Consider the following 27016-nt stretch of genomic DNA (forward strand, 5'->3'; position numbering starts at 1 on the left):
CAGTCCTAATGGAAAGGGAGTTTTATTATTTGCCAGTTATGCAAGCTTGGGAAAATACTCAATTTGATTTCTTTCCTCTCCAAAATGAAGAAGACTACCTACCCAAAGGTTATTAGAAATACTAAATTAGGGCACTTATATGCCATATACAACACAGTTCCTAGCATGATAGGGGCCAAATATGTTGCAGATATTTTAATAAGATGCCCCAAATTCTATATTTTAGTTTATGAATTTACATGATGAGGCCATTGCAATTTCATGTTTATTAGAACAGATAGTTTCCTCTGTTTATAAGAAGGATGCTATCCTGTGAGAGAATCTGAAAATAAAAATGGCTCAAATTACAGAAATAAAGATACTTTGACATGGCTGATAACATGTGGAATTTTCACTGTCTCAAGAGACCACAGAGCCAAGTACTATAAATGTTTTCTGAAAAGAATTATATAATTTCATAGATGATAATATTAATGCTTCTTTTTAAAAATTAAGTGTAATTAAATCTGTTGTTACCAACTCATATCCATGGGGTCAGGCAGAATTTGTTTCTTCTACCCCGAGCCCTGGTACAAGTACCCATCAGCCACTTGCAGTGTTGTTATGGTTTTAGTTTTCTTACTTCCTCTATCAGGCCCTTGGAAAGATTTCTTTAAAATTGATTTTGAATTTAAATAAATACTTGGAGGATGGGGAGAAGGAAATGCTTCTGTAATCAGCCAAAGTTCATATGCCCAATAAAGTTAACACAAAAGAAAGGTTTCTAAAGGGAAAGCTATGAGGGTGGTACATATTTTAGAGAGGAAAGAAAAAAATTGACAGATCATCCAAAAGAAAGTCCATGCACTTTATGAGTAGAAGGTAGACATTCATTGTGACCTTCATGCTATTTTTTTTTATTGCTTAAAGTATTACAAAGAGTATTACATATGTCTCCTTTTTTTTTCCCCCCCGCCCTTGACAATCCCCTGGCCTCCCCTACCCCCCAGTGTCTTATGTCCATTGGTTATGCTTATATGCATGCATACAAGTCCTTTGGTTGATCTCTGCATTGTGAATCTGCCCCCTGGTGGTCAGTAGGCTTTTATTATATAGGATGAGTAAATATAGTTAGTAAATATAGTAAATATGACCCACCCCCCTCCTGCCCTCCCACCCTCCACGGCCTTCCTGCTGTAGTTTGACAGTCTGTTCAAGGCAGCTCTGCCTCTGTATCTATTTTTGTTCATAAGTTTATAATGGTCTTTATTATCCAGAAATGAGTGAGATCATGTGGTATTTTTCTTTCATTGACTGGCTTATTTCACTTAGCATAATGCTCTCCAGTTCCATCCATGCTGTTGCAAATGGTAAGAGTTTCTTCTTTTTTATAGCAGCATAGTATTCCATTGTGTAGATGTACCACAGTTTTCTAATCCATTCATCTACAGATGGGCACTTAGGCTGTTTCCAGATCTTAGCTATGGTGAATTGTGCTGCTATGAACATAGGGGTGCATATATCCTTTCTGATTGGTGTTTCTCGTTTCCTGGGATATATATTCCTAGAAGTGGGATCACAGGGTCAAATGGGAGTTCCATTTGTAGTTTTTTGAGGAAACTCCATACTGTCTTCTATAGTGGCTGCACCAGTCTGCATTCCCACCAGCAGTGCACAAGTGTTCCTTTTTCTCCACATCCTCTCCAGCACTTGTCGTTTGTTGATTTGTTGATGATAGCCATTCTGACAGGTGTGAGATGGTACCTCATTGTTGTTTTGATTTGCATCTCTCGGATGATTAGTGACTTTGAGCATGTTTTCATATGTCTCTTGGCTTTCTGAATGTCCTCTTTTGAAAGGTGTCTATTTAGATCCTTTGCCCATTTTTTTTTAATATATTTTTTATTGATTAAGATATTACATATGTGTCCTTGTCCCCACGTTACCCTCTACCCCCCACCCCCCCGTTGTCCATGTCCATTGATTAGGCCTATATGCTTGCATATAAGTCCTTTGGTTGATCTTTCCCCCTTACCCCCACCCTCCCCTACCTTCCCTCCAAGTCCCGACAGTCCAATCAATGCCTCTCCGTCTCTGGATCAGTCCTTGTTCATCAGCTTATGTTGTTCATTATATTCCACAAATGAGTGAGATCATGTGGTATTTATCCGCTCTCCAGTTCCATCCATGCTGTGGCAAATGGTAAGAGTTCCTTTTTCTTCTTCCTCTTCTTAAAGAATACCTTTCAGCATTTCATATAATGCTGGTTTGGTGGTGATGAACTCCTTTAGCTTTTTCTTATCCGTGAAGCTCTTTATCTGACCTTCTATTCTGAATGATAGCTTTGCTGGATAAAGTAATCTTGGTTGCAGGTTCTTGCTATTCATCACTTTGAATATTTCTTGCCAGTCTCTTCTGGCCTGCATGGTTTCTGTTGAGAAATCAGCTGACAGTCGTATGGGTACTCCCTTGTAGGTAACTGACTGTCTTTCTCTTGCTGCTTTTAAGATTCTCTCTTTATCTTTTGCTCTTGGCATTTTAATTATGATGTGTCTTGGTGTGGTCCTCCTTGGATTCCTTTTGTTTGGGGTTCTCTGCGCTTCCTGGACTTGTAAGTCCATTTCTTTCACCAGGTAGGGGAAGTTTTCTGTCATTATTTCTTCAAAAAGGTTTTCAATATCTTGCCCTCTCTCTCCTTCTGGTACCCCTATAATTCTGATGTTGGTACGCTTGAAGTTGTCCCAGAGGTTCCTTACACTATCTTCATATTTTTGGAATCTCTTTTCTTTGTTCTTTTTCGGTTAGGTATTTTTTGTTTCTTTGTATTTCAAATCTTTGACTTGATTCTTGGGATCCTCTTGTCTGCTGCTGGATCTCTGTAAATTATTCTTTATTTCAGTCAGTGTATGCTTAATTTCTAGTTGGTCCTTTTTCATGTCCTCCATGGTCTCACTATACTTATTGAGGGATTCATTAAATTTATCGGCGGTTTCCATAAAATTCTTGAAAAACCTTATAAACGTGGCCTTGAACTCTATATCCAATCGTTTGCTTTCCTCCATTTCTGCCATTTGTGACCTGTTTCTTTGTCTCCGCATTTTGGCAGCTTCCCTGTGTTGATAGAGTGGCCCTGTGCTCCAGGTGTCCTGTAGGGCCCAGTAGCTCAGCCTCCCCAGTTACCTGGGGTGGACACTCTTGGTGCACTCTTGGTGCCTTGGTTGTTGTAGAATCACTGGGAGGAATTGACCTCCAGGCCAATTGGCTGTGAGAATCAGCTGTGTCTAAAGTGGGAGAACTTCTGTGCTGAAGACACCCTTCTGGGGCAAGACTTGCTTCAGTGGGGCTTTGGTGCTCACTGAGTCTGCTCCCTGAGTGTGTCCCTTATGGATCTGAGGAGTTGCAGTCTGGATGGACCCCCTCTGACCACTGGGTACAGTGGCTCCTGGATCTAAGGAGGTGCTAATTCAGCCTCTGCCTGAGGCCACACAGCAGGAGCCACGAAGAGGCTCAGCTGTGAAGCAATGCAAGCCGCTGCGGGGCCTTGGGCCTTCTCTTGGAAGTTCAGGGTCTGCCTGGTTCGGCTGCAGTTAGGTACATTCACATGCAAAAGCCTCTGCAGCAGCCTGGGTGGGGCGGGGTCTCAGGGAGTCAAAGGGCGGAGAAAGCAGCTATGGCCGATTCTCCGCCCGGAGTCGCGCATCTCAGTGTCCCGGTAACGGCTGCAAGCACCTCTGAGGGAAAGCCGCCCTCAAGTTCGCCCGCTGCCGGACAGACCAGCCTCTCCCCGTATGAGCCCTGGGTCCCCAGAGACTTCCCGGAACCGGAGTTCAGAGCAGTCAGGAGCTTGTGATTCAAAAAGACAGCCGCGTCCTCAGGTGCTACCCCCTTTCCTCGCGCGCGCGCGCGCGAGCCGCCGTACCTCTGCATTTCACCTCCGCAGCGCCTCTGGCTCTCAGCGTGCTTTTCTTTCCTTCTAGTTGTAGAATTTACACTCAGCCAGCCTTCCTGTTGTTCTGGATGATGTTTGCTCAGTCCTTTGCGGTAATTTTCAATTGTTGTGTGAGGCGACAATTTCCCGGTGTTTACCTATGCCGCCATCTTAGTTGCTTCCCCCCTTTGCCCATTTTTTGATTGGATTGTTTATCTTCCTTTTGTTAAGTTGTATGAGTTCCCTATAAATTTTGGAGATTAGGCCCTTATCAGATATGACATTGGCAAATATGTTTTCCCACGCAGTGGGTTTTCTTGTTGTTTTGTTCATGGTTTCTTTTGCTGTGCAGAAGCTTTTTATTTTGATGTAGTCCCATTTGTTTATTTTCTCTTTAGTTTCCAATGCCCTAGGAGCTGTATCGGTGAAGAAATTGCTTCGGCATATGTCTGAGATTTTGCTGCCTTTGGATTCTTCTAGTATTTGTATGGTTTCCCATCGTATATTTAAGTCCTTTATCCATTTTGAGTTTATTTTTGTGTATGGTGTAAGTTGGTGGTCTAGTTTAATTTTCTTGCATGTATCTGTCCAATTTTCCCAACACCATTTATTGAAGAGACTATCTGGACTCCATTGTATGTTCTTGCCTCCTTTGTCAAATATTAATTGAGCGTATTGGTTGGGGCTGATTTCTGGGCTCTCTGTTCTATTCCATTGATCTATATGTCTGTTCTTGTGCCAGTACCAGGCAGTTTTGAGAACAGTGGCTTTGTAATACAGCTTGATATCTGGTATTGAGATCCCACCTACTTTGTTCTTTCTCAGGATCGCTGCAGCTATTCGGGGTCGTTTTTTATTCCAGATGAATTTTTGGAGAGTACGTTCTAGGTCTGTGAAATATGCCATTGGTATTTTAATGGGAAGTGCGTTGAATTTGTAGATTGCTTTGGGCAGTATGGACATTTTAATGATGTTGATTCTACCAATCCAAGAACATGGTATGTTCTTCCATCTCTTTATGTTTTCCTCTATCTCTTTTTTCAACGTCCTGTAGTTTTCTGAGAAGAGGTCTTTTACCTCTTTAGTTAAGTTTATTCCTAGGTAGCTTAATTTTTTTTGGTGCGATGGTAAATGGGATTGCTTTTTTAGTCTCTCTTTCTGCACATTCACTATTGCTGTATAGAAATGCCATAGATTTCTTGGCGTTAATTTTGTATCCTGCTACATTGCCGAATTCTTTTATTAAGTCTAATAGTTTATTGATGGAGTCTTTAGGGGTTTTTAAGTATAATATCATGTCATCTGCAAATAAGGACAGTTTTACTTCTTCTTTTCCAATTTGGATGCCTTTTATTTCTTCTTCTTGTCTAATTGCAGTGGCTAATACTTCCAGTACTATGTCGAACAGGAGTGGTGAGAGTGGGCATCCCTGTCTTGTTCCTGTTCTTAGGGGAAATGGTGTTAGTTTTTGCCCATTGAGTATGATGTTGGCTGTGGGCCTGTCATATATGGCTTTTATTATGTTGAGGTATGATCTTTCAATTCCCACCTTGCTGAGAGTTTTTATCAAAAATGGGTGTTGAATTTTGTCAAACGCTTTTTCTGCATCAATTGATATGACTATGTGTTTTTTTTCTTTCAATTTGTTTATGTGATGTATCACGTTTATTGATTTGCGTATATTGTACCATCCTTGCATCCCTGGAATAAATCCTACTTGGTAGTGGTGTATGATCTTTCTGATGTACTGCTGGATCCGATTTGCTAAGATTTTGTTGAGGACTTTGGCATCTATGTTCCTGAGGGATATTGGCCTGTAATTCTCTTTCATTGTGTTGTCTTTACCTGGTTTTGGTATTAGGGTGATGCTGGCTTCATAGAATGAGCTTGGAAGTGTTCCTTCCTCTTGGATTTTTTGTAGTAATCTGAGGAGGATAGGTTTTAGTTCTTCCTTGAATGTTTGGTAAAACTCCCGTGAAGCCGTCTGGTCCTGGGCTTTTGTTTGCTGGAAGCTTTTTGATGACTGCTTCAATTTCTTCCATAGTTATTGGCCTCTTGAGATTTTTAGATTCTTCCTGATTAAGTTTTGGAATGTTGTATTTTTCTAGGAATATGTCCATTTCCTCCAGGTTGTCTAGTTTGTTGGAGTAGAGTTGTCCATAGTATTTTTTAACAATCGTTTGTATTTCTGTGGGGTCTGTTGTTATTTCGCCTCTATCATTTCTGATTTTGTTGATTTGGGTCTTTTCTCTTTGCTTCTTGGTGAGCCTGGCTAGAGGTTTGTCAATCTTGTTTATCCTTTCTAAGAACCAGCTCTTTGTTTCATTGATTTTCTGTATTGTTTTTTTGGTCTCTATGTCATTTATTTCTGCTCTAATCTTTATTATCTCCTTCCTTCTGCTCACTCTGGGCTTTTCTTGTTGCTCTCTTCCTAATTCTTTGAGCTGTAGATTTAGATGATTTACTACCATTTTTTCTTGTTTGTTGAGATAGGCCTGTAGAGCTATAAACTTCCCTCTCAGGACTGCTTTCATTGCGTCCCAAAGGTTTTGGATTGTTGTGTTTTCATTGTCATTAGTTTCCAGGATGTTTTTAATTTCTTCTTTGATCTCATTGTTAACCCAATCAATATTTAATAACGTGCTATTCAGCTTCCAAGTGTTTGAGTATTTTGAGTTGTTTTTGTTGTAGTTTATTTCTAATATTATGGCCTTGTGGTCTGAGAAGATGCTTAGTATGATTTCAATCTTCTTGAATTTGGGGAGACTTTGTTTGTGACCCAATATGTGGTCTATTTTTGAAGATGTCCCATGAGCACTTGAGAAGAACGTATATTTTGTGGCTTTGGGGTGAAGTGTTCTGAAGATGTCAATTAAGTCCATCTGATCTAGTGAGTCATTTTGGATTGCTGTTTCTTTGCTGAGTTTTTGTCTAGCGGATTTATCCAGTGATGTCAGTGGTGTATTAAAGTCCCCTACTATGATTGTATTGCTGTCAATCTCTCCCCTGATATCTTCCAGGAGTTTTCTTATGTATGTGGGTGCTCCTGCATTGGGTGCATATATGTTTATCAGGGTTATATCCTCTTGTTGTATTGATCCCTTTAGTATTATGAAGTGGCCTTCCTTATCTCTTGTTATGGCCTTCACTTTGAGGTCTATTTTGTCTGATATAAGTATTGCTACCCCAGCTTTTTTTTCATTTCCATTTGCCTGAAAGATATTTTTCCATCCCTTCACTTTCAGTCTGTGTGAGTCCCTTCTAATGAGGTGGGTCTCTTGTAGACAGCAAATATATGGGTCATGTTTTTTTATCCATTCAGCCACTCGATGTCTTTTGATAGGACCATTTAGTCCATTTACGTTTAAAGTTATTATTGAAAGGTACTTGTTTGTAGCCATTTCTATTTTTTTTTTTTTTTGTGGCTGTTTTCTTTCTGGGCTTTTTAGTTCTTCTTTTTACACCAGTCCCTTTAGCATTTCTTGCATTGCTGGCTTGGTGGTGATAAACTCCCTTAGCCTTTTTTTGTCTGTGAAGCTTCTTATTTCCCCTTCAATTTTGAATGATAGCCTTGCTGGATAGAGTATTCTTGGATTCAGTCCTTTGCTTTGCATCACTTTGTAGATTTCTGTCCATTCTTTTCTGGCCTGATGTGTTTCTGTTGAGAAATCATTTGTTAATCTGATGGGGGATCCTTTGTAGGTAACTCTCTGTTTCTCTCTTGCAGCCTTTAAGATTCTCTCTTTGTCTTGTACATTTGCCATCGTTATTATGACGTGTCTTGGTGTGGGTCTTTTGGGGTTCATCTTGCCTGGGACTCTCTGTACTTGTGTAACTTTTTTCTTCCCCATATCTGGGAAGTTTTCTGACATTATTTCTTCAAATAGATTTTCTAATCCCTGCTGCTCTTCTTGTCCTTCTTGCAGCCCTATTATGTGTATGTTACTTCGTTTCATGTTGTCCCGAAGCTCCCTTAGGCTCTCCTCCTGCTTTTTAATTTTTTTCTCCAGTTGCTGTTCAGATTGAGCTTGTTTCTCTGCCTTATCTTCTAATTCACTAATTCGGTCCTCTGCTTCTTCTAGTCTGCTGTTGAAACTTTCCATGGTGTTTTTGATTGTAGCTATATCACTTTTCATTTCTTCCTGATTCTTGCATAGGTTGTTGATTTTCTCATCCATCCGGTGAATGAATTGTACAACCATTATTCTGAATTCTTTTTCTGTCATGTTGCATGCTTCAACTTCATTAATATCCTTTCTTGGTGACTCCTCATTGTCTTTCCTCTGGGTGTTGTTTCGTCTCTTCATTCTGATTATCACCCGATGGTTCAAACGAGTTGCGTGGGCCTGGGCCGTGTGCAGTGGGAGCCTCCCACCACCCTAGTGTCACTGAAGAGCTCTGACACTAAGATGTGTAGTTGTTGTGGGTTGGTGGGAACCAGGCTCGCTCAGAGTTAGTGTTGTCAGCGCTAAGTGTGGCCTCGTACGCGCCTTAGAATCAGGGACCCTGCCTGCACCGTGCTGGAACAGGGACCCCCTGAAGCATGTTGAAAACCAAGAGTCTCTGTTGCTTCGCACAACCTTGCCTTGAGAATCAGGGTCCCTGTGTGCCCTTGCACCAGGAATTGGAGTCACTGGCTCTTAGTATGAATGCACAGGAAATCAGGATCTCAGGCACAGGTGAAAAGAAACACAGTCAAGTCACTGGTGCTTGGTGCTGCCTCCTGCCCAGATCATAGGGTTCCCTGGGCCTGTGCTACCTGGGACAAATTCCCGGTGTTTGCGTGATTGCTCCTATCCCAGGGCTCAGAAGCCGGCAGTGCGCCTAGGCTCAGTTCCTGGGGTTCGCGCGCTTGCTCCCAGCCCAGGACTCCTGAACCCGGTCCTACGTGGGATCAGTTCCAAGGTGCTCGCGCACTTCCAGGCTAAAGTTCCTGGAGTGCTGAGGCCCAGGCAAGGGGTGGGTCTATCAGTTAGTTACTCTGGTGCTGCCCGCAAGCCTGTGGGAAGGGGGGATGGGCTCTGTTACTCATGGATCTGCCGCGGGGATTTCTGAACTTTTGGTGTCTGCAGGTCTGTAGCTGTGGTCACAGGTCTCTGTCCCCAGTGGCTGCAGGGTCCTGGTATGCGTCTGAGATCAGACTGGGTGGTGCTGAGACCAGGATCCTAGTCTCAAGCAGCTCTGTTTCCCAAGATGGCGTGGTCGCCGTGCCTGTGCTGGCCGCCCAGGAGTGTCCGCCCTGTATGCTATTTTTAATCCCAAAATCTTATATTCTGTTTTAAATATTACATTTATAGTCGATGCCTGTATTAGTCTGCTAGGGCTGCCATAACAAAACACCAGAGACTAGGCAGCTTAAACAACAGAAATTCATTTCTCATAGTCCATCAGCTGGAAGTCTAAGGTCAGGTGCTGGCAGGGTTGGTGCCTCCTAAGGCCCTCTCCTTGACTTGCAGATAGTCACCTTCTCACTGCCTCCCATAGCCATTTCTCTATGTTCTTGGACCCCTCTAACTCTTCCTCTTCTTCTAAGGACACAAGTCCTATTGTATTAGGTCCCCACCCTTGAAATCTTAATTACCTCTTCAAAGGTCCTTTCTCCTAATACAGTCAGATGTGTGTCAGGACCTCAACATAGGTATTTTGGGTGAAAACAATTAAATGCATAACAAGGTCCATCCCAAATAATATGCTTTGTGCTCAAGGATAGCAATGTTTCATTAGAATTGCTTTCTTACCTCATTCTCCTTTTAAAGCATTATGGAGGACTCATGGAGTGCATGAAATAATTCAGACTATCATTCTTTTCCTAAGTTGTAGTATCATTTCTTTAACTATAAAGCGATAAAGTTTACTTTGTAATAACAGCTTTGTCTATCCCAGTTTAAAACTTTCTCTGAAAATTAGGCAGGCGGCTGGCTCTGTGAGGCCCTAGGAGCTGGTTCCAATGCACCATTGAAGCCTCTGTTACCATTTTCAAAGAATTCAAACGTGAAACAGACAAAGGATCCAAAGACATCACAACTGTAGATCCAAGTTTCAAAAGGGATTAAGGGCACCTTCAGGAATTGCAGTTTAAAATTCCAAGGTGTAGGCAAATCGTTTTTGAAATGATAATGCCTCATAGTCACTCAATGGCTCTGTGACCTTGGGTGAAATTACTTAATCTCTCATGAGTCACTTCCTCACCTTCTCATCGTCTCACTGTGAGGGCCTGGGCCTGGCCTTTAGGTCTTTCAATGCTCTCTAGAGTCTAGTCCAGTGTCCTCTGGCTTGGCCTTTAGGAGCTCCCCATCCAGATGAGATGAAGCACAGAAATGAAACTGCAGGATCACTGCAGCATGTTCCCAGATACATTATCTGAGCCTTCCGTCTCCCAACACTGGAAGCAAGCAGAGGAAGCAAGCCAAAGACCAGGGAACCACCAAACCCACTTAGGCCAGTTCCCCCCTGCCCCCCCCACCCCCACCCACCCACACCGTGAATATCATTTTTGATGGCATATTGTGAAAAACACCGAATATGGAATCCGAGGACACTGTGTATGTACTACATGTGTGATTATGATGCATTGGACACTGTTTTTCTCATTTGTTTTTTGTTTGTTTGTTTGTATTTTTTTAAGGGAGGCCTAGGCAGAGCCCTGACAAATACCAACAATTTTTTTAAAAAATACGTTTTTATTGATTTTAGAGAGAGAGGAAGGGAGAGGGAGAAAGAGAGAAACATCTGTGTGGAACATCAACATCAATTGGCAGCCTTCTGCAGGCCTCCTGCTGGGGATTGAGCCTGCAACCCTGGCATGAGCCCTGCCCAGGAATTGAACCAGTTACCTCTTGGTGCTTGGGTCGAAGCTCAACCACTGAGCAACACCAGCTGAGCTGTTTTCTCATTTATAAAATTAGGAAATCATAGTTACATTTACTCTGAATATTTTTTAGATTCAATCTATAATAATGAAAGCGTAATATGCTAATTAGACCAGACATCTTTCCGGACGTTCTTCCGTCCTTCTGGAGGAAGCCAGGGCTGTGAGGGAAGCCCAAGTCCCGGGTGCCGGCTGGTGCCAACAGCCAGGGGAAGGAAGGCCTACTCTTACACAAATTTCATGCATTGGGCCTCTAGTGAGATAATAAAGGTAAAAAGAAACATTGCAAGATGTAAAGCACTATAGAAATGTTGGGTATTTTTACTGTTTTTCATTAGTGTATTCCACAAACTATAACCTGTAGTAGTATTGAAAATTATATCAGTTCTTTTTAAGGAAGACTGAAGGAAAAAAATTAAAAATAAAATAAAGAGTGAAATAAGCCATGGGCAATACAATTCAGGGAACTGGATAATTAAAATTTTCTCTTGCAAGCAGGTTAATTATGAAGGGGGAACATGTTAATTGAAGTTTTGTTTAGTTGCTTTTATAAAAGTGCTAATCTGTAAAAGCACAATGACAGAATGATGAGGAAAATTGCATCATTTTGATAAGGTTTTTTTATGTGAGCAGTCTCTTACATAGAAAACTTCCTTTTACACAGTAAACTTTGTTTGATATACAAGCACATGAGGAACTTCATACCATATAATTTCATTTCTAGCGACATTATCAGGTAAGCTTCCATAACAGGGTCACAGAAAAAGTGTCATTTTACTTCTCCCTTCCTGGAAATAGAGGACAGACTCTTCTGGCACAGGATATGGGCTGGAACCTGGCCAGAGTGTTTTTGCTGCGCCTCTTCAGTGAATCGAGATCCCTTCTCACAGTATCTAGCAGTAAGACAGGTTCTTTCTGGGGCACTGGTGACAACCTGTATATCACCAGTACTTACTCTGCCAAAAGCTGGCATTGAGCAGAGCCCTGGGGAGTCTTACACAGCAGTAAATGGAAAGGAAGAGATGAGGATCAGGGGCAACTTTTAAAATTGACTTTTATTCTGCTTCAGCTCAAAAGGAATGCTCTGACTCTGCTTGTAGACATCTCTCTATGGCACAGTTCCAAGGAAATGAGTTCTATACCGAGCCTTACTGTGAGGATGTCTATTAAGGGAAGTCCTTCCAATGTATTTCAAATTGAACTTTTTTTAAAAAAATATATTTTATTGATTTTTTACAGAGAGGAAGGGAGAGGGATAGAGAGTTAGAAACACCGATGAGAGAGAAACACCGATCAGCTGCCTCCTGCACACTCCCTGCTGGGGATGTGCCCACAACCAAGGTACATGCCCTTGCTGGAATCGAACCTGGGACCCTTGAGTCTGCAGGCCGACACTCTATCCACTGAGCCAAACCGGCTAGGGCTCAAATTGAACTTTTTAAAAATCTTTTTTGTCAGTATTATTGATTCAGAAGAGTACAGACAGTTTAAATGAGGCCGTGCTCAGATGGAGACATTCCGGGAAAGAGGGGGCTTGGTGTCCTCCCTGCTTGTTTCTGACTGAGTTGACTGGTGGTTTTCTCAACGTAGAGTAAATGCATTTATATCATCTGTAGGGACTCTTAGCTACCCCATTGGCTATTTCCCTCTATTTATCCTTTCCTTTCTTTTGTGAAATTTGGCAACCAAACCCTTCCTTCCTTCCTTCCTTCCTTCCTTCCTTCCTTCCTTCCTTCCTTCCTTCCTTCCTTCCTTCCTTCCTTCCTTCCTTTCTTCCTTCTTTTCCCTATCCCTGATGTTCACTTATCTTGACTAAGAACATATTTACTCTTGATCAGATACAAGGCTCTTAGGAAAGAGTCTTGAGCAAAATACATGTGACTATAATCCCACCTTGGTAAATTTGAAAGGGTCCCTGGATGGACATTTGAAAAGTCTAACCAGGAATTAACCTGGTGGAGATGTGCCCAGGAACACTGTAGCTTAAGCAAAGGCCTTGAGATAGAAAGAACAGGGTGCAGTTGGGAAATGACTGGTCATTTTGTGTTTTTTAAGAGTGGAGTTAAAAGATGAAAAAGCAAGCCCTAACCGGTTTGGCTCAGTGTATAGAGCGTCGGCCTGCGGACTCAAGGGTCCCGGGTTTGATTCCGGTCAAGGGCATGTACCTTGGTTGTGGACACATCCCCAGTAGGGAGTGTGCAGGAGGCAGCTGATTGATGTTTCTCTCTCATCGATGTTTCTAACTCTCTATCCCTCTCCCTTCCTCTCTGTAAAAAATCAATAAAATATATATATTTTTTAAAAAGATGAAAAAGCATTATAAATGAACTGGAGAAACTCATCAAGGACTTTAGGCACAAAGAAATGGAGCCTAGCCTTTTTTTGGAGGGCGGGCAGAAACCAATTAAGGATTTTAATCTGGGGAGTCACATACTAGTATTCCAATTTATACCCCATGAGGTGCCTCTAGCAAAAGAAAGAGAATGGTTTTGAGACCAAAATGTGGTGTTTGAGTCCGAGTTCATTGTCTCAAAAAACCAAAGAACGGATTCATGGACAAAAATGGCTGGTGGGAGCAAAGTTTACTGAGAGAAGCCAGTCCTGGAAAAGGTGCAGCTGGGGTTCCAGGAGCAGGACAGTGTCCAGAGCTCCCGTTCCATGTTGCAGCCGGGTGTAGTTTAGTATCCAAGTTGTCATTAAATTGTCTTCATTGTATGTTTTCTTTTAGAAACATTGCAATACTTTTATAAGCATACTATATATTAGAATCATATTTTAGCTGTATGGAATTTTAAGAACTCAATTACACTTATTTCACAATATGTTGCTAAATTTTATATTTGAATTATGTTAAATGTTTAATGTCAGTAATTTTATTTTATGAATCCTGAATTTTTATTTTGCAAAAATAGATATTGAATTACCAGTATTGGCATTTCGCCCTACAGTTACTTTCATTAGCAAAAAGGTTAACTGCTATTTTCATCCAGTGATGATGGTGGGCTGAATAGGTAATTGTGATTGGGGAGAGAGAAGTATAAAGGAGTGAGGCAGAATCAATAACACTTGGAAAAATGGGGGATATGGATGATGTATATGGAAGAAGCGGGGAAAGGGTACTCTGCTTTCATGTGTGAACTTTGAATAAATGCACTTATGAACATTACTGTTCACCTAGAGGGAACACAAGAGAAAGAGCAGTAACAAAGTGCATCACTTCAGAAAATGCTGCAGTTTCAATGACTTAATGTTCCGAACATTCATACCTACTCCCCCCAGCCATCTTCATACTGTTTTTGGAAGCTCCATATACACCAAATACACGGTGATGGATTTGGCATCTCTTCTGGGATAGCAGAGTCAAGTTCATGACATGGTAGAGAAAGCAGACATGAATACCAAGCATCCAGGATTCTTTCTGATCCATAAACATGAGCTATTTTGAATCTGGCTGGCGTTAATGTCTCTAAGACTTATAGCCAGTAAGTGAGGACAAGAGTAGTAGTTTCTAATTTACAGTTAGGAATGCAGTGTATGTACGTATACTCTTGCTTTCCTATGATGGGAATATGTGCCGGGCCTGACCAGCAGCCCATGAACGACGGATGAACAGATTACTCAGATACAGTCTGACTGTGAAAGAGAGAGCTAAGGGGCTCCTGGCTCTAGCGGCCAGAGCAGCCTCGATTGCCTGCCTCGTTAGCCTTTTATTGCAGTTTTTATCTTTAGATACAATCAGTAGGGTGAGTAATCTTGGGAGGACACATGTGTTTACATTGTCCTCTAGGCAAGGGCATCCAGGGATCAAGCATAAGGATTACAGTAAACACCCGGGGGTCTGCATAAGCACAGACTTCTTTGGAAAGGTCAAGGAATAATTAGGGGCGCTGCTTTCGACACCCCTCTATGTCTCCCCTAAGTCGGAATTCTGATGAACAGGACAGGCTGCCTTCCACACACTTCCCTCTTATCAAAATGTCCTCCTTACAAACTTTCCAACCAAGTCTCATGCTTCCCAACAAATCTATATATCCATACATATAAAGAGGAAATATGCTAATTTGTCCATTACAGTGTCTGAGTAATGACCAGGCAGCAGCTGGTGGGCAGGGATGGGGGCGGAGACTGCCACCCCCAGCACAGGCACACACAGCCTGCCCAGCACTAACTACACGCTGCCTCGGAGGCGGAGGCCGCTCCGGACTAGTGTGCCAGGACAGGGGGCAGCAGCCAAGCCTGCGTCCAGGTTTGGCGGGGCCAACGGGAGCCTGAGGCCACCCCAGCACCCTCAGGTCCCAGGCCAGACGGTGGCTCAGCGTCAGGCAAAGTCTCCATGCACGGTGCCCAGGGATGGCTGCGAGGGGTGCGGGGCCTCGCCACAGGCTGCTGTGCCGCTGCTGCTGCTCAGTAGGAGCCCAGTGGCCTGGAGCCAGAGTGGGTGTGCACAGACTGCCGCACCCCGCCTTGCCCCGGCCCCACGCCTGCCTCCATGGCTGGCCGCGACCCCGCCCCGCACTTCAGGCAGGGGGAGGAGGCTCACAGCCAGGGCTGCGCAGGTGAGCTGCTCCCGCCCCTGGTGGTGGAAAGGGGAAGAGGGGACCTCAGTTGGGGGTCCTCCTGGTTTAGGGAAGGGGCCCGGCTTGGGCCCGGTGGGGAGCTTAGGAAGTCTGGCTGAGCAGGCCTGATTCATACCAACTGTTACTCTGCCATCTTCCTCCAGCTCTCCAAGCCAACCCCCCTGCCCCACCTGGTTGGGATAATGGGCTCCGGGCAACCTCCCGAGCGCAGACTATGGGCCAGGAGACTCGAGGAAGAGTGCCCGGCAGGGCCCGGTTGGGGGGCCAGTGCAGAACTACCAGGGCAGAGCTGCTTCGGTGTCTTGGTGAACTTTGCAACCGACCCAAGGAGGAAACCGAGAGGGGAGAGGCTGGGAGCTGTGGATTCCCAGCACTTTAGTCACTTGAAAACAACCCCGCTTGGAATTCGAGGCGGCTGTACATTCAGCTGAGAAGTGAGGGGGCTGAACCACACTGTGGCTGGGTTCTTGTTGGTTCAAGGCCCAAGCATCCACCACAAGAAGGAAAAAATGGAGAGAGGGGCCTAGAGGAAGGGAGGACAATCGAAGGAGACATGTCTAGACTTTCCCCAGCCCTCTCCCTCTTTCTGCTGCCTACAAAAGCCCCAGGCCCAGCCACAGTTCTGTCTCCACCTTTTAGTCACCTGGTCTCCAACCACAGAGGAAAGAAATAAGGAAGGAGTCGGTGCTGCCTCCAGAAAGTATCTATATACCTGATCTGCCGGTTGCCTTCTGCAGAGGACATCAGTAGGACATCCTGTGAGGGCTCCCAGACTGTGAGGGGGCAGGCCGGGCTGAGGGATCCGCAACCCCTGTGCACAAATCTTTGTGCACTGGGCCTCTAGTATGAATATATTTCCCCAGAAAGATGACTTGTCCATGGTGATTACTTCCACAATATGGGTGGGACATTCCTTTGAATACATTACTGGCTTAATAACCTGTAATATCTGATCAAGAAACCTAACCACTTTTTTTTTTTTAATGAATAGATTATGGATCTTGAACTGAGAAAAATTGAATTTATTTAATTTTAAATTTATTTTTCTTGTTGAAAGTATTACTTATGTCCCCATTTTCTTTCCCACTGACCCCCTCCATCCTGCCCCCCCCCCCATCCCCAGGCCTTCACCACACTATTGTCTATGTCCATGGACTATGCATATATACATAGAAATTCTTTAGTTAATCTCTTTCTGTCTCCCCCACTCCCCCTTCTCCCATCCTTCTGAGAGTCATCAGTCTGTTCCATGCTTCTGTGTCTCTGGATCTATTTTGTTTGTCAATTTAATTTGTTCATGATATCCCACATATAAGTAATATCATGTGATACTTTTCCTTCTCTAACTGGTTTATTTTGCTTAGCATAAAACTCTCCAGGTCCATCCATGCTGTCTCAAAGGGTAAAAGATCTTTCTCTTTTACAGCTGCATAGTATTCCATGCTATAAATGTACCACAGCTTTTTTATCCACTCATCCACTGATGGGCACTTAGGCTGTTTCCAGATCTTAGCTATTGTGAATTGTGCTGCTGTGAACATAAGGGTGCATACATTCTTTCTGATTGGTGTTTTGGGTTTCTTAGAATATGTGCATAGAAGTGGGATCACTGGGTCAAATGGGAGTTCCATTTTTACTTTTTTGAGGAAACTCCATACTGTTTTCCACAGTGGCTGCACCAGTCTGCATTCCCACCAGCAGTGCATCAGGGTTCCCTTTTCTCCACATCCTCACCAGCACTTGTCATTTGTTGATTTGTTGATGATAGCCATTCTGGCAGGTGTGAGGTGGTATCTCATTGTCGTTTTGATTTGTATCTCTCAGATGATTAGTCACTTTGATCATGTTTTCATATGTCTCTTGGCCTTCCTTATGTCCTCTTTGGAGAAGTGTCTATTTAGGTCCTTTGTCCATTTTTTACTGGATTGTTTGTCTTTTGTTAAGTTGTATGAGTTTTTATATAATTTGGATATTAAACATTTATTATATGTATCATTGGCAAATATGATCTCCCGTACACTGGGCTCCCTTTTCATTTTGTTGATGGTTTCTTTTGCTGCACAGAGCTTTTTATTTTGATGTAATCCCATTTGTTTATTTTTCCTTAGTTTCCCTTGCCCTAGGAGAGGTATCCACAAACATATTGCTAAGAGAGATGTCTGAGATTTTGCTGCCTATTGTTTCTTCTAGGAATTTTTTTTTTTTTTTGGTTTCATGACTTACATTTAAGTCTTTTATCAATTTTGAGTTTATTCTTTTGTATGCTGTAAGTTGGTGGTGTAGTTTCATTTTTTTGCATGTATCAGTCCAATTTTCCCAACACCTTTATTGAAGAGACTGTCTTGACTCCATTGTATGCTCTTGCCTCATTTGTCAAATATTAATTGAGTTTAATGCCTTGGGTCAATTTCTGGGGTCTCTGTTCTGTCCCATTGGTCTATATGCCTCTTCTTATGCCAGTATTGGGCTGTTTTGATTACAGTGGCTATGTAGTATAGCTTGATATCTGGTAATGTGATCCCTCCAACTTTGTTCTTTCTCGGGATTGCTATGGCTATTCAAGGTCTTTTTTGGTTCCATATTAATTCTTGGAGTATTTGTTCTATATCTGTAAAATGTGTCATTGGCATTTTAATAGGGATTGTATTGAATCTATAGATTGCTTTGGATAGTATCTTAATTATGCTGATTCTACCAACCCATGTATACGGTATATTCTTCCACTTCTTTATACCTTTTTCTATCTCTCTTTTTCAACATCCTATTGTTTTCTGAGTATAGGCCTTTTACCTCCTTGGTTAAGTTTATTACTAAGTATTTTAAATTTTTTGTTGCAGTGGTAAATGGGATTGCTTTGTTATTTACCCTTTCTAAGAGTACATTGTTGGTGTATAAAATTGGCATCAATTTCAGGTTGTTAATTTTGTATCCTGCTAAATTGCAAAATTCATTTATTGAATGAATTTTGTAGTAGTTTTTTGGTGGAGTCTTTAGGGTTTTCTATGTATCTTGTCATCTGAGAATAATGAGAGTTTTTCTTCCTCCTTTCCAATTTGGGTGCCTTTTATTTCTTCTTCTTTTCTGATCACTGTGGCTAAAATTTCCAGTACTATGTTGAATAAGAGTGATGAAAGCAGACCCCTGTCTTGCCCCTGATCTTAAGGAAAATGTTTTTAATTTTTGCCCAGTGAGTATAAGGTTGGCTGTAGGTTTGTCATATATGGCCTTTATTATATTGAGATATGATCCTTCTATTCCCACACTATTGAAACTTTTTAATAAAAATGTCGTGTTGAATTTTGTTGACTGCCTTTTCTGTGTCTATTGATATAATCGTGTGATTTTTGTCTTTCAGTTTGTTTATGTGATATATCATGTTTATTGATTTGTGAATATTGTACCAGCTTTGCATCCCTGATATAACTCCCACTTGGTCATGGTGTGTAATCTTTTTGATATATTGCTGGGTCTGATTTGCTAATATTTTGTTGAGAATTTTAGTATCTATGTTCATCAGGGATATTGGCCTATAATTTCCTTACTTTGTAGTGAGTTTATTTTATTTTGGAATTGGGATAATTCTGGCCTGGTAAAAGGAGCTTGGAAATGTTACTTCCTCTTGGATTTCTTGGAATAGTTTGAGGAGAGTAGGTGTTAGTTCTCCTTTGAATGTTTTGTAAAGCTCCCCTGTGAAGCCGTCAGGACCAGGGCTTTTGTTTGCTAGGGTTTTATTATTGCTTCAATTTCATCAGTTGTTTTCAGCCTATTCAGGTTTTCTGCTTCTTTCTGATTCGGTTTTGGAAGAATGTATTCATATTTTCTATGAATTTGACCATTTTGTCCACTTTGTGCAGCTTGTTGGCAAATACTTGTTCATAACATTTTCTTACAATTCTTTGTATTTCTGTGGTATCAGTTGTTACTTCACCTCTCTGGGAGCACCTTTGTAGGTAAAAAATTGCTTTTCTCTTGCTGCCTTTAAGATTCTCTCTTTGTCTTTAATTTTTGGCATTTAATTATGATGTGTCTGGGTGTGGGCCTATAAGCGTTCTTCTTGCTTGGGACTCTCTGTGCCTCCTGAACTTGTGTGACTTTTTCCTACACCAGGTTAGGGAGGTTTTCTGCCATTATTTCTTCAAACAGGTTCTCTATTCCTTGCTCACTTTCTTCACCTTCTGGCCCACCTATGATGCAGATATTGTTATGTTTCATGTTGTCCCACAGCTCCCTTAAGCTGTCCTGTTTTATAATTGATTTCCTTTTTGGTTCTCTGATTGATGATGTTTTACTACCCTGTCTTCTAATTTGCTGATCTGATCCTCAGTTTCCTTTAATCTGATGTTATTCCTTCCACTCTATTCTTTGTTTCTGCTGTGTCATTCTTCATTTCCAACTAGTCATTTTTCATACTTTCTGTATCTTTTCTCATGCTACTGGTATTGGGCATCTTTATAATCATTGCTCTGAACTCTGTATCTGATCATTTACTTATCTCAATTTTATTTATCTCTTCTTCTGGAGATTTCTCTTGTCATTTCATTTAGAACTTGTGTTTTGTCTCCCCATTTTGGCTACCTGTTTAGGTTTGTTTCTGTGTACTAGGTAGATCTACAAGGACTCCCAGGTTTGTTTGTTTTTTTGTTTGTTTGTTTGTTTGTTTGTTTTTTTTGTGTGTGTGTGTAGGGGGTCTCTGGTGTAAGCCAATGTCAGGTGCTGTTTGTGACTGGCCCTGGGTACCCTTTTTGGAGCTCTCAGTGATCCACAGCTGTGGCTCCCTCTGGTGGGCCTGGGTGCATTTGGAAAGGCAAAAAACCTAATCACTTTTATGTAAATCTGAAATACATGTTCCCACTTTTTACATAATCTACCTAGAAAATAATTTATGGACACAACTAATTGGAAACTACTTAGACTTTACATTAGTAAATGTCAAGTTTGAAAGTTCTGAAAGGATGGGTCATTTTTAAGTGCATCAGAGTAGATCATAGAGCTACTCTAATTTGTGTTAAGAAGACTATAATTGCATTTCCCTTTTTAGTTCAGGAGCACTTTAACTTCCTTTTTTTTCTTCCTTTCTCCTCTTTGCTGCATCTTTAGAAATACAGGTTATACTTAATGTGGAGATTGTTTCTGCTCTCTCCCTGTCAATAGCAAGTTTGAAAATTCTAAGGAAAGGGCTTTAAGTTTTAATCCTCTAATTATATAAAAGGCAGGAAGCATTAAGAAGCTTACTGAAGAGTTGAATTGTGCTATAATTTGTTTTCTGCGGTTTGAGTTGAGAAGAGTCATAAACAAGTCTATGTTTGGCTTTGGTCACATGGCGGTCTTGGTACTTAAGCACCACTCTGATCCCTTCGTATTGGCTTATTTTTCCCACGTGTAAGACTCTGAACTGTCAAATAAGAATGGTGTCTACATTCTAAGGACATTTTGAGATCCTACTATGAACACGCGATGTAGGAATTTTCTTTTGAATTTTATTCCAGAAATTTCTACTACAGGACCTTTTGGCATGGGAAGCACCACCACCAGTACCACCCTTCGGACCACAACTTTGAGTGCCGGGAGGAGCACCACCCCGTCAATATCAGGGAGAAGAAACCGGAGTACCAGCACCCCGTCTCCAGCTGTTGAGGTGCTTGATGATACTACCACGCACCTGCCATCAGCATCATCCCAAATCCCAGCTCAGGAGGAGAGCTGTGAGGCTGTGGAAGCCCGAGAAATCATGTGGTTTAAGACCCGTCAAGGACAGATGGCAAAGCAGCCGTGCCCCACAGGAACTATAGGTAAGTCTACCCTATAGAACTAAGCTAAAGATGTGTCACTACTTTGGCTTGCTTTTTTAGCATTCTTTTTTACGTCTCTTTTTTTGGTACTGCACATTTAATTAAAGTCTGAACTCAGCTAAATGACAATTTAATGCAGTGTATTTTCAGAGTTTCAAAATGCCTTCTGAAGAAGGAACAGGTGAGAATTTGATGGGACTACGTTGAGATCAGTACTTTTCATCCATAGTGTGCAGTTTCTGGGTGGAGTTACACTTAGTACACTAAGGCCATGAATGTCCCGCTACTCCAGAGAGGCAGTTCTTCTGTGTGTGTGTGCGTGCGCGTGTGTGCGTTGTGTGTGTGTGTTTTCTCTCTGTGTGTGTGTATGTGTGTGTGTGTGAGAGAGAGAGAGAGAGAGAGAGAGAGAGAGAGAGAGAGAGATTTGTTGTTCCACTTATTTGTGCGTTCATTGGTTGATTCTTGTATGTGTCTGACCAGGGAATCAACCCCACAACCTTGGCCTATCAGAACAATGCTCTAAGCAACTGAGCTAACCAGCCATGGCCACAGCAGCTCTTCTATGCAGCGACCAGAGAGATATCACTGGAATGCTGGGGGCTAGTGCTCACTTTTGTCACCAGCCTCAAATGTTCATTGCAGAAAGAGAGATTAAGCACTTCTATGTTAGAAGACAGTCATTGAAACTGCCTAAATTTTAACAAAAGAGAAGTTTGACTATATTTTTACCAATCATTGTAGCTGTCCTTTAATAGTCAAAGGCTCGTAGCATTGTCAGGGATCCTGCAGGCAGGAGCCAAAGTCCCACTCCCTCAACATGCACTAGAGAGAGCAGTGGGGCGTTTTCTCTAAGGGACAGTTAAGAACTAAGCAGCTCTTTCTTCCTTCTTTTTTACTGATATGATTCAGAATATCCTCAAGTGGTAACCATATTATTCGTACAATTTTTAAAACAGAAATAGCTTGATTTTCTTATTGTTACATACATTGATCTTCAAGAAATTTTGCATTATTCCATAAGATATGTAAATGAAGCAAATACACAATAGATGTCACTATAGTAGCATTTTTCATTATTGTATCTTTGAGTGTTACTGATTTGATTACATTAAGGAATCACGTTTCTCTGAGAAAAGTTCCATGGTATATAAACTAATGGGAAGGCCAGAGGTATCTTGGTTTTTACAAAAGTTCCATTTAATTTTATTTCTCCAGTAAAGTGTTTAAAACTATTCAGAAATCTACCTTGCCTTTATGAAGGTGGGTGATGTTTAGTTCTAAAGTCTTCTATGGCAATGGAATCAGATACTGATATTATTACAAGCCCCTTCTTTTGACGTTTGTTGTAAAAGTTAGTGAAGTACTCTATATCAAAGCACTTTGAAAACCAGAACTGTGTCCTAATGGTTCTGTGAAAACTGGAAAAGAGATTTAAAGGAAGCCTTCTGAAGCTCTCCCGCGTGACTGTGCCTAAACCGGGGTCTTATTTTTACCTTCCTCTGACCCTGCTGCTTTGCTCCTGTTGGGGCCCACACAGTCTCCCACTAGAATTATTGCAATAGCCCCCTCACAGCCTCCGCGTCTCTCCCTCAAACTCATCCCCCATGCAGCTGCAACAGTGGCAGTTCTAAAACCTTAATCAGCTCATTTCTCTCATCTGTTTAATGATCTTCATTGATTTTTCCAGCACCCACACAAGACAGACAAGGAGTTGATGATCTGGCTTTGCCATTAAACAACTCCCCTATCCAGTAGACCTCAGTTCAAAACACTTAAAGTCACCCAAACACAGCATATTTTTCCTCCACTTTCAGTGAATGCCCTTTCCCGCATTGTTTTCCTAAAAAATCTGCAAACTGATTGCTGTAAGACTCGGTTATTCCATCACCTCTGAAAATCAAGCAGTAGGCTCCCTGGAGACAGGTACCACCTCTATCTAATTCATGAAGTTTTTCCCGCACCTGGGATAGTTGCCAGCAAGTGCTTTAAAAATATTGAATATTTTTGTTTGTTGTATTACATTTCTCCCTAACCAGTTGCTTACCAAGTACTGGGCATGGTGTTATGATAGGTATTATCTCAGTGTAATGATCTCATTTTTACTTTTGCTTATATTACAGCATAGCATGGATATACAGTCCTGGTAGAGAAAATGGTTTGAATTTCTAAAACAGACCTATTTCTCTCATTATTTTAGGAGTATCAACGTATCTATGCCTGGCTCCTGATGGAATCTGGGATCCCCAAGGACCAGATCTTAGCAACTGCTCTTCCCCTTGGATCAACCATATCACACAGAAGGTAAATTACGTGACCTACAAGGAAGGTCTGCCAAACCTGGACCCTGTGTTGTTGATCATCCCTACCTTAAACAGGAGTCAAGATTTTAAAAAAAAGTGGAAATATTCTCCCATTTTTATTTAATTTAAGATTGAATGACAACCTCTGATATTCCACAAACTAATTCTGGAATTTTGTGTTCTTAAAGGGCAACTTTGAGAACTTCTTCTAAGCCAAGCAGTACTACTCCTAATAATTTTATTATTAACTAGAGGCCTGGTGAACAAAATTCATGCACTGTGGGTGGGGGGATTCCTCAGCCTGGCCTGTGCCCTCTCGCAGTCTGGGACCCCTCACTCCTTACTTCACACCTGCTCACTGCTCCTCAGTGCTGCCGTGAAGGTGGGAGAGGCTCCTGCCATTGCTGCTGCGCTAGCCAGCCGTGAGCCTGGCTTCTGGCTGAGCGGTGCTCCCCCTATGGGAGCGCACTGACCACCAGGGTGCTGCTCCTGCATTGAGTGTCTGTCCCCTGGTGGTCAGTGTGGTCATAAGCAACCGGTTGTTCCACTGTTCAGTTGATTTGCATATTAGACTTGTATTATATAGGATACAATTTCTGTGGTATTATGAGCTACAGATAAAAAAGTCCAAGAGATATTATAAATCAAGCAAGCAAAAGCTTCTGGCATACATACACAGACTTTCCTGTGGAAATAAAAATTACAATAAAAAAGTCTACCTTTGGAATCTTAAGCTGTTTGGTAAATGTTCTGTAACCTAATCATTTATCAGTGTTAAAGGTATACACACATGTGACAGCCTTTTGCAGACTCAAGTTTGCAGAGCTTATTTGGTTGCAATATGTTGAACATTTTTATTATTAATGCACTGTGGGGCTTTGAATTGATTTCATTACAAACAGAGACCAGATGTGCATTTATGCCAAAAGGGCTATGGGATGAATCCTTATTATAGCAATTTGTGTGGATTTATGCACTCCCAAAATGGAGAGACCTTCCATGGCACATTAGCTATGCCAGGGAATTTCTGAAAGAGATTTTTCCTGAGAAATATTACAAATGATGGCCTTACTAAAGGCCTGTCTGTGCCATTTGCTCTTTTCTCTATTTGTTTTTAACTAGGCTGATCCTCAGTAATATACTGTATAATAATCCATAAATATCTTACGCAGCAGATCATTTGCAGATCAGCCGTAACTATCTATTTACCCTAAATCATGGAAGAACAGTGGTTACATTGACTCTAGTTACCCTCTTACATATGCATCTCCATCCTTGTTGCTATTCATAATGATGCTCCTCCAATTTCAGCACTGTTCCTGCCACAGTTTTTATGTCCTTTGATTTTATTACAGTGTAGCTCAGACCCCAGGGTGAATAACTCTGGCTGGATGTGATCAGATTAAGAGTTCAGTAGCCTATCTCCTTACATTAGCGTCTTTCAAAAAATACTCCCTACGTACTTAGCCCAGGGGTTAATATTAATTCAGTAATAATTCACCTAGAAAGCTGAGTGGTTTTTCAAGACAATTCCTGAATATGGTTGGACTATTTCATTGCAGAAATTACTGGGTGACTTTAATGATGCTTAATTCTTCTCTTTCCTCCGCAGACCTGCTAATCTTAGGACAAAAGAGATAATTCCTTACAAAGACCAGACAGCTGTTGTTGCCCATTTGATTTATGGATGGGGTGCTTTTGTTTTATAACAAATATGTTCCGTTCTGCCAGAGCATGTCTGTTGAATCCTATGGAGCTTCAACATTATGCTATGTTATAAATTTATTAGGATTATAGAATGTAGGCAACTGGAATTTATAATGTTACCTTAGCTTGATTATAAATTTATAAAATCTTCGAAAGTGTAACAGGAGGCTTTGGCGCACAACAAATCAGCTTATGTAACTAACCCAAGGTCGGTGTTAGCTGGTATATTAGCTGGCTCTGCCTTTACCCAGACATTATGCTCAGCCACCACAACTGTGAATAAATTATAATTGCCTTTCTATCACATACTAACTGACCTAGTCTCCCTTCACTTTCTACCCTTTTGCCTGGTGTGTCCCTCGCACCTCCAAATGTTTATACTACTCATTGAATATAAATGGTATTTGCACAGGTTTCTTTGCCACAAAGCTCCAACACTTCTAGATATTAACATTGGAAACTTCCAATGAATAATGGGTATGCAGTGTTCAAGGAGTTATCTGTCTGTATTTTCTCTCCCTTTTCTCCAAAGCATCTTCCTCCAAATTCATACCTTTGCTCATTTCCTCCCGCAGGGCCAGAGTCCAGACAATAAACAGATGGAAGAGGGTTTGCAGTGGTATTGGGAGAGCGAAGGTGAACTGCAAGAGACTGATTGGGAGCCCAGAGCTAATAATAGGAGTAGAGCTATTCCTAACCCAGGCCTGTGGTTGCTGGGTCCAAGGAATGACTAAGAAATGGCAGTAGGAGGAATGTCCTTGAGAGGAAAGATGACCTATAGACATGAGACACAGCCTAGTCTCAAGCACTTTTTCAAAAAGAGATGTAGGGGAGTAAATCTCTGACCTCACTCTCCCTCCTTGTTTCGTCTCCTTCCCAGCCTCCCCATTCTGTCTGTGTTAGGTCCTTCTCCTACCCCAGCTCTCTTTGCCATCACCCACTCTTCCTTTCTCCCTTCACTCTCACCTCCTCCCTTCTTCCTTTTCCTTGTCCCGGCCCTGTCCTCTGCTCTGGCCTCCCTACTTTTCTCTAATGGATTTTCTAAATGTCATATTGAAAAAATAAAGTGAAACAAGCATCTTTAATGATTCATGCCTCTTCCTTCCTCTATTGCAGTTCTGTGAACTGGAGGCTTTTAAAGTGAAGAAACAGTCTGGCCGGTGTGGCTCAGTGGCTGAGCATCAACCTATGAACTAGGAAATCACAGTTTAATTCCTGATCAAGGCGCATGCCAGGGTTGTAGGTTTGATGCCCAGTAAAGGGCGTACAGGAGGCAGCCCATCGATGATTCTCTCTCAACATTGGTGTTTCTCTCTCTCTTTCTCTCCCTCTCCCTCTCCCTTCCTCTCTCTAAAATCAATAAATTCATAATTTAAAAAATAAATAATGAAGCAAAGGAACACTTTTCAGCCCCAATGAAAGCATAAATGAAAAAAGAAAGGAGAGGGTCATTCTCTTTAAACAGTGTATTCAGGTTCTCCCGCCCAAGTATTGTGGGATTATGAAACCTGGAGTGTGAGGCACCTCTCCTTTATGGCTTCATGGTACTCTGAGGAGTCCTGAGGACATGAAAGGAAAGAACAGCTCTGCGTCATCTATACCATGGGGAGGATCATACTGTTGACTCACATATTCAGGCATTATAGACAGCAAGTATACAAATAAATGGACCTGGATGCTTACTGTACTTGGGAAGAGCACACTGTATATTTTCATTTCTGTAAGAATTGAGCCATGCTTTTTCCCTTGCAGTCAGGCCAGGAGGGAGAAAACAGGCAAAGAATCTTGATGGTTTCTAACCTCACAAATGAATTCGGGCCACTTACATACTGGTGACATTATAGATTAAACTCTGTGTGGTAATAGAG

At 41.8% G+C, this 27016-nt stretch overlaps 1 protein-coding gene across 13 annotated transcripts in view; it reads left to right on the forward strand.

The window, feature by feature from the left end:
• ADGRL3 (adhesion G protein-coupled receptor L3) overlaps positions 1-27016 on the forward strand; it is a 770556-nt gene that overhangs the window by 607429 nt on the left and 136111 nt on the right. For 11 of the 13 annotated variants that reach the window (XM_036335141.1, XM_036335133.1, XM_036335163.1 and 8 more), the window contains 2 exons: positions 20839-21141; positions 23339-23442. In XM_036335141.1, coding sequence (XP_036191034.1) covers positions 20839-21141; positions 23339-23442 — 407 coding nt within the window. The remainder of the gene's footprint in view (positions 1-20838; positions 21142-23338; positions 23443-27016) is intronic. The other 2 variants (XM_036335152.1, XM_036335199.1) reach the window with 1 other exon arrangement.

The sequence above is a fragment of the Myotis myotis genome, unplaced genomic scaffold (assembly GCF_014108235.1).
Source record: "Myotis myotis isolate mMyoMyo1 unplaced genomic scaffold, mMyoMyo1.p scaffold_m19_p_1, whole genome shotgun sequence".
NCBI lineage: Eukaryota > Metazoa > Chordata > Mammalia > Chiroptera > Vespertilionidae > Myotis > Myotis myotis.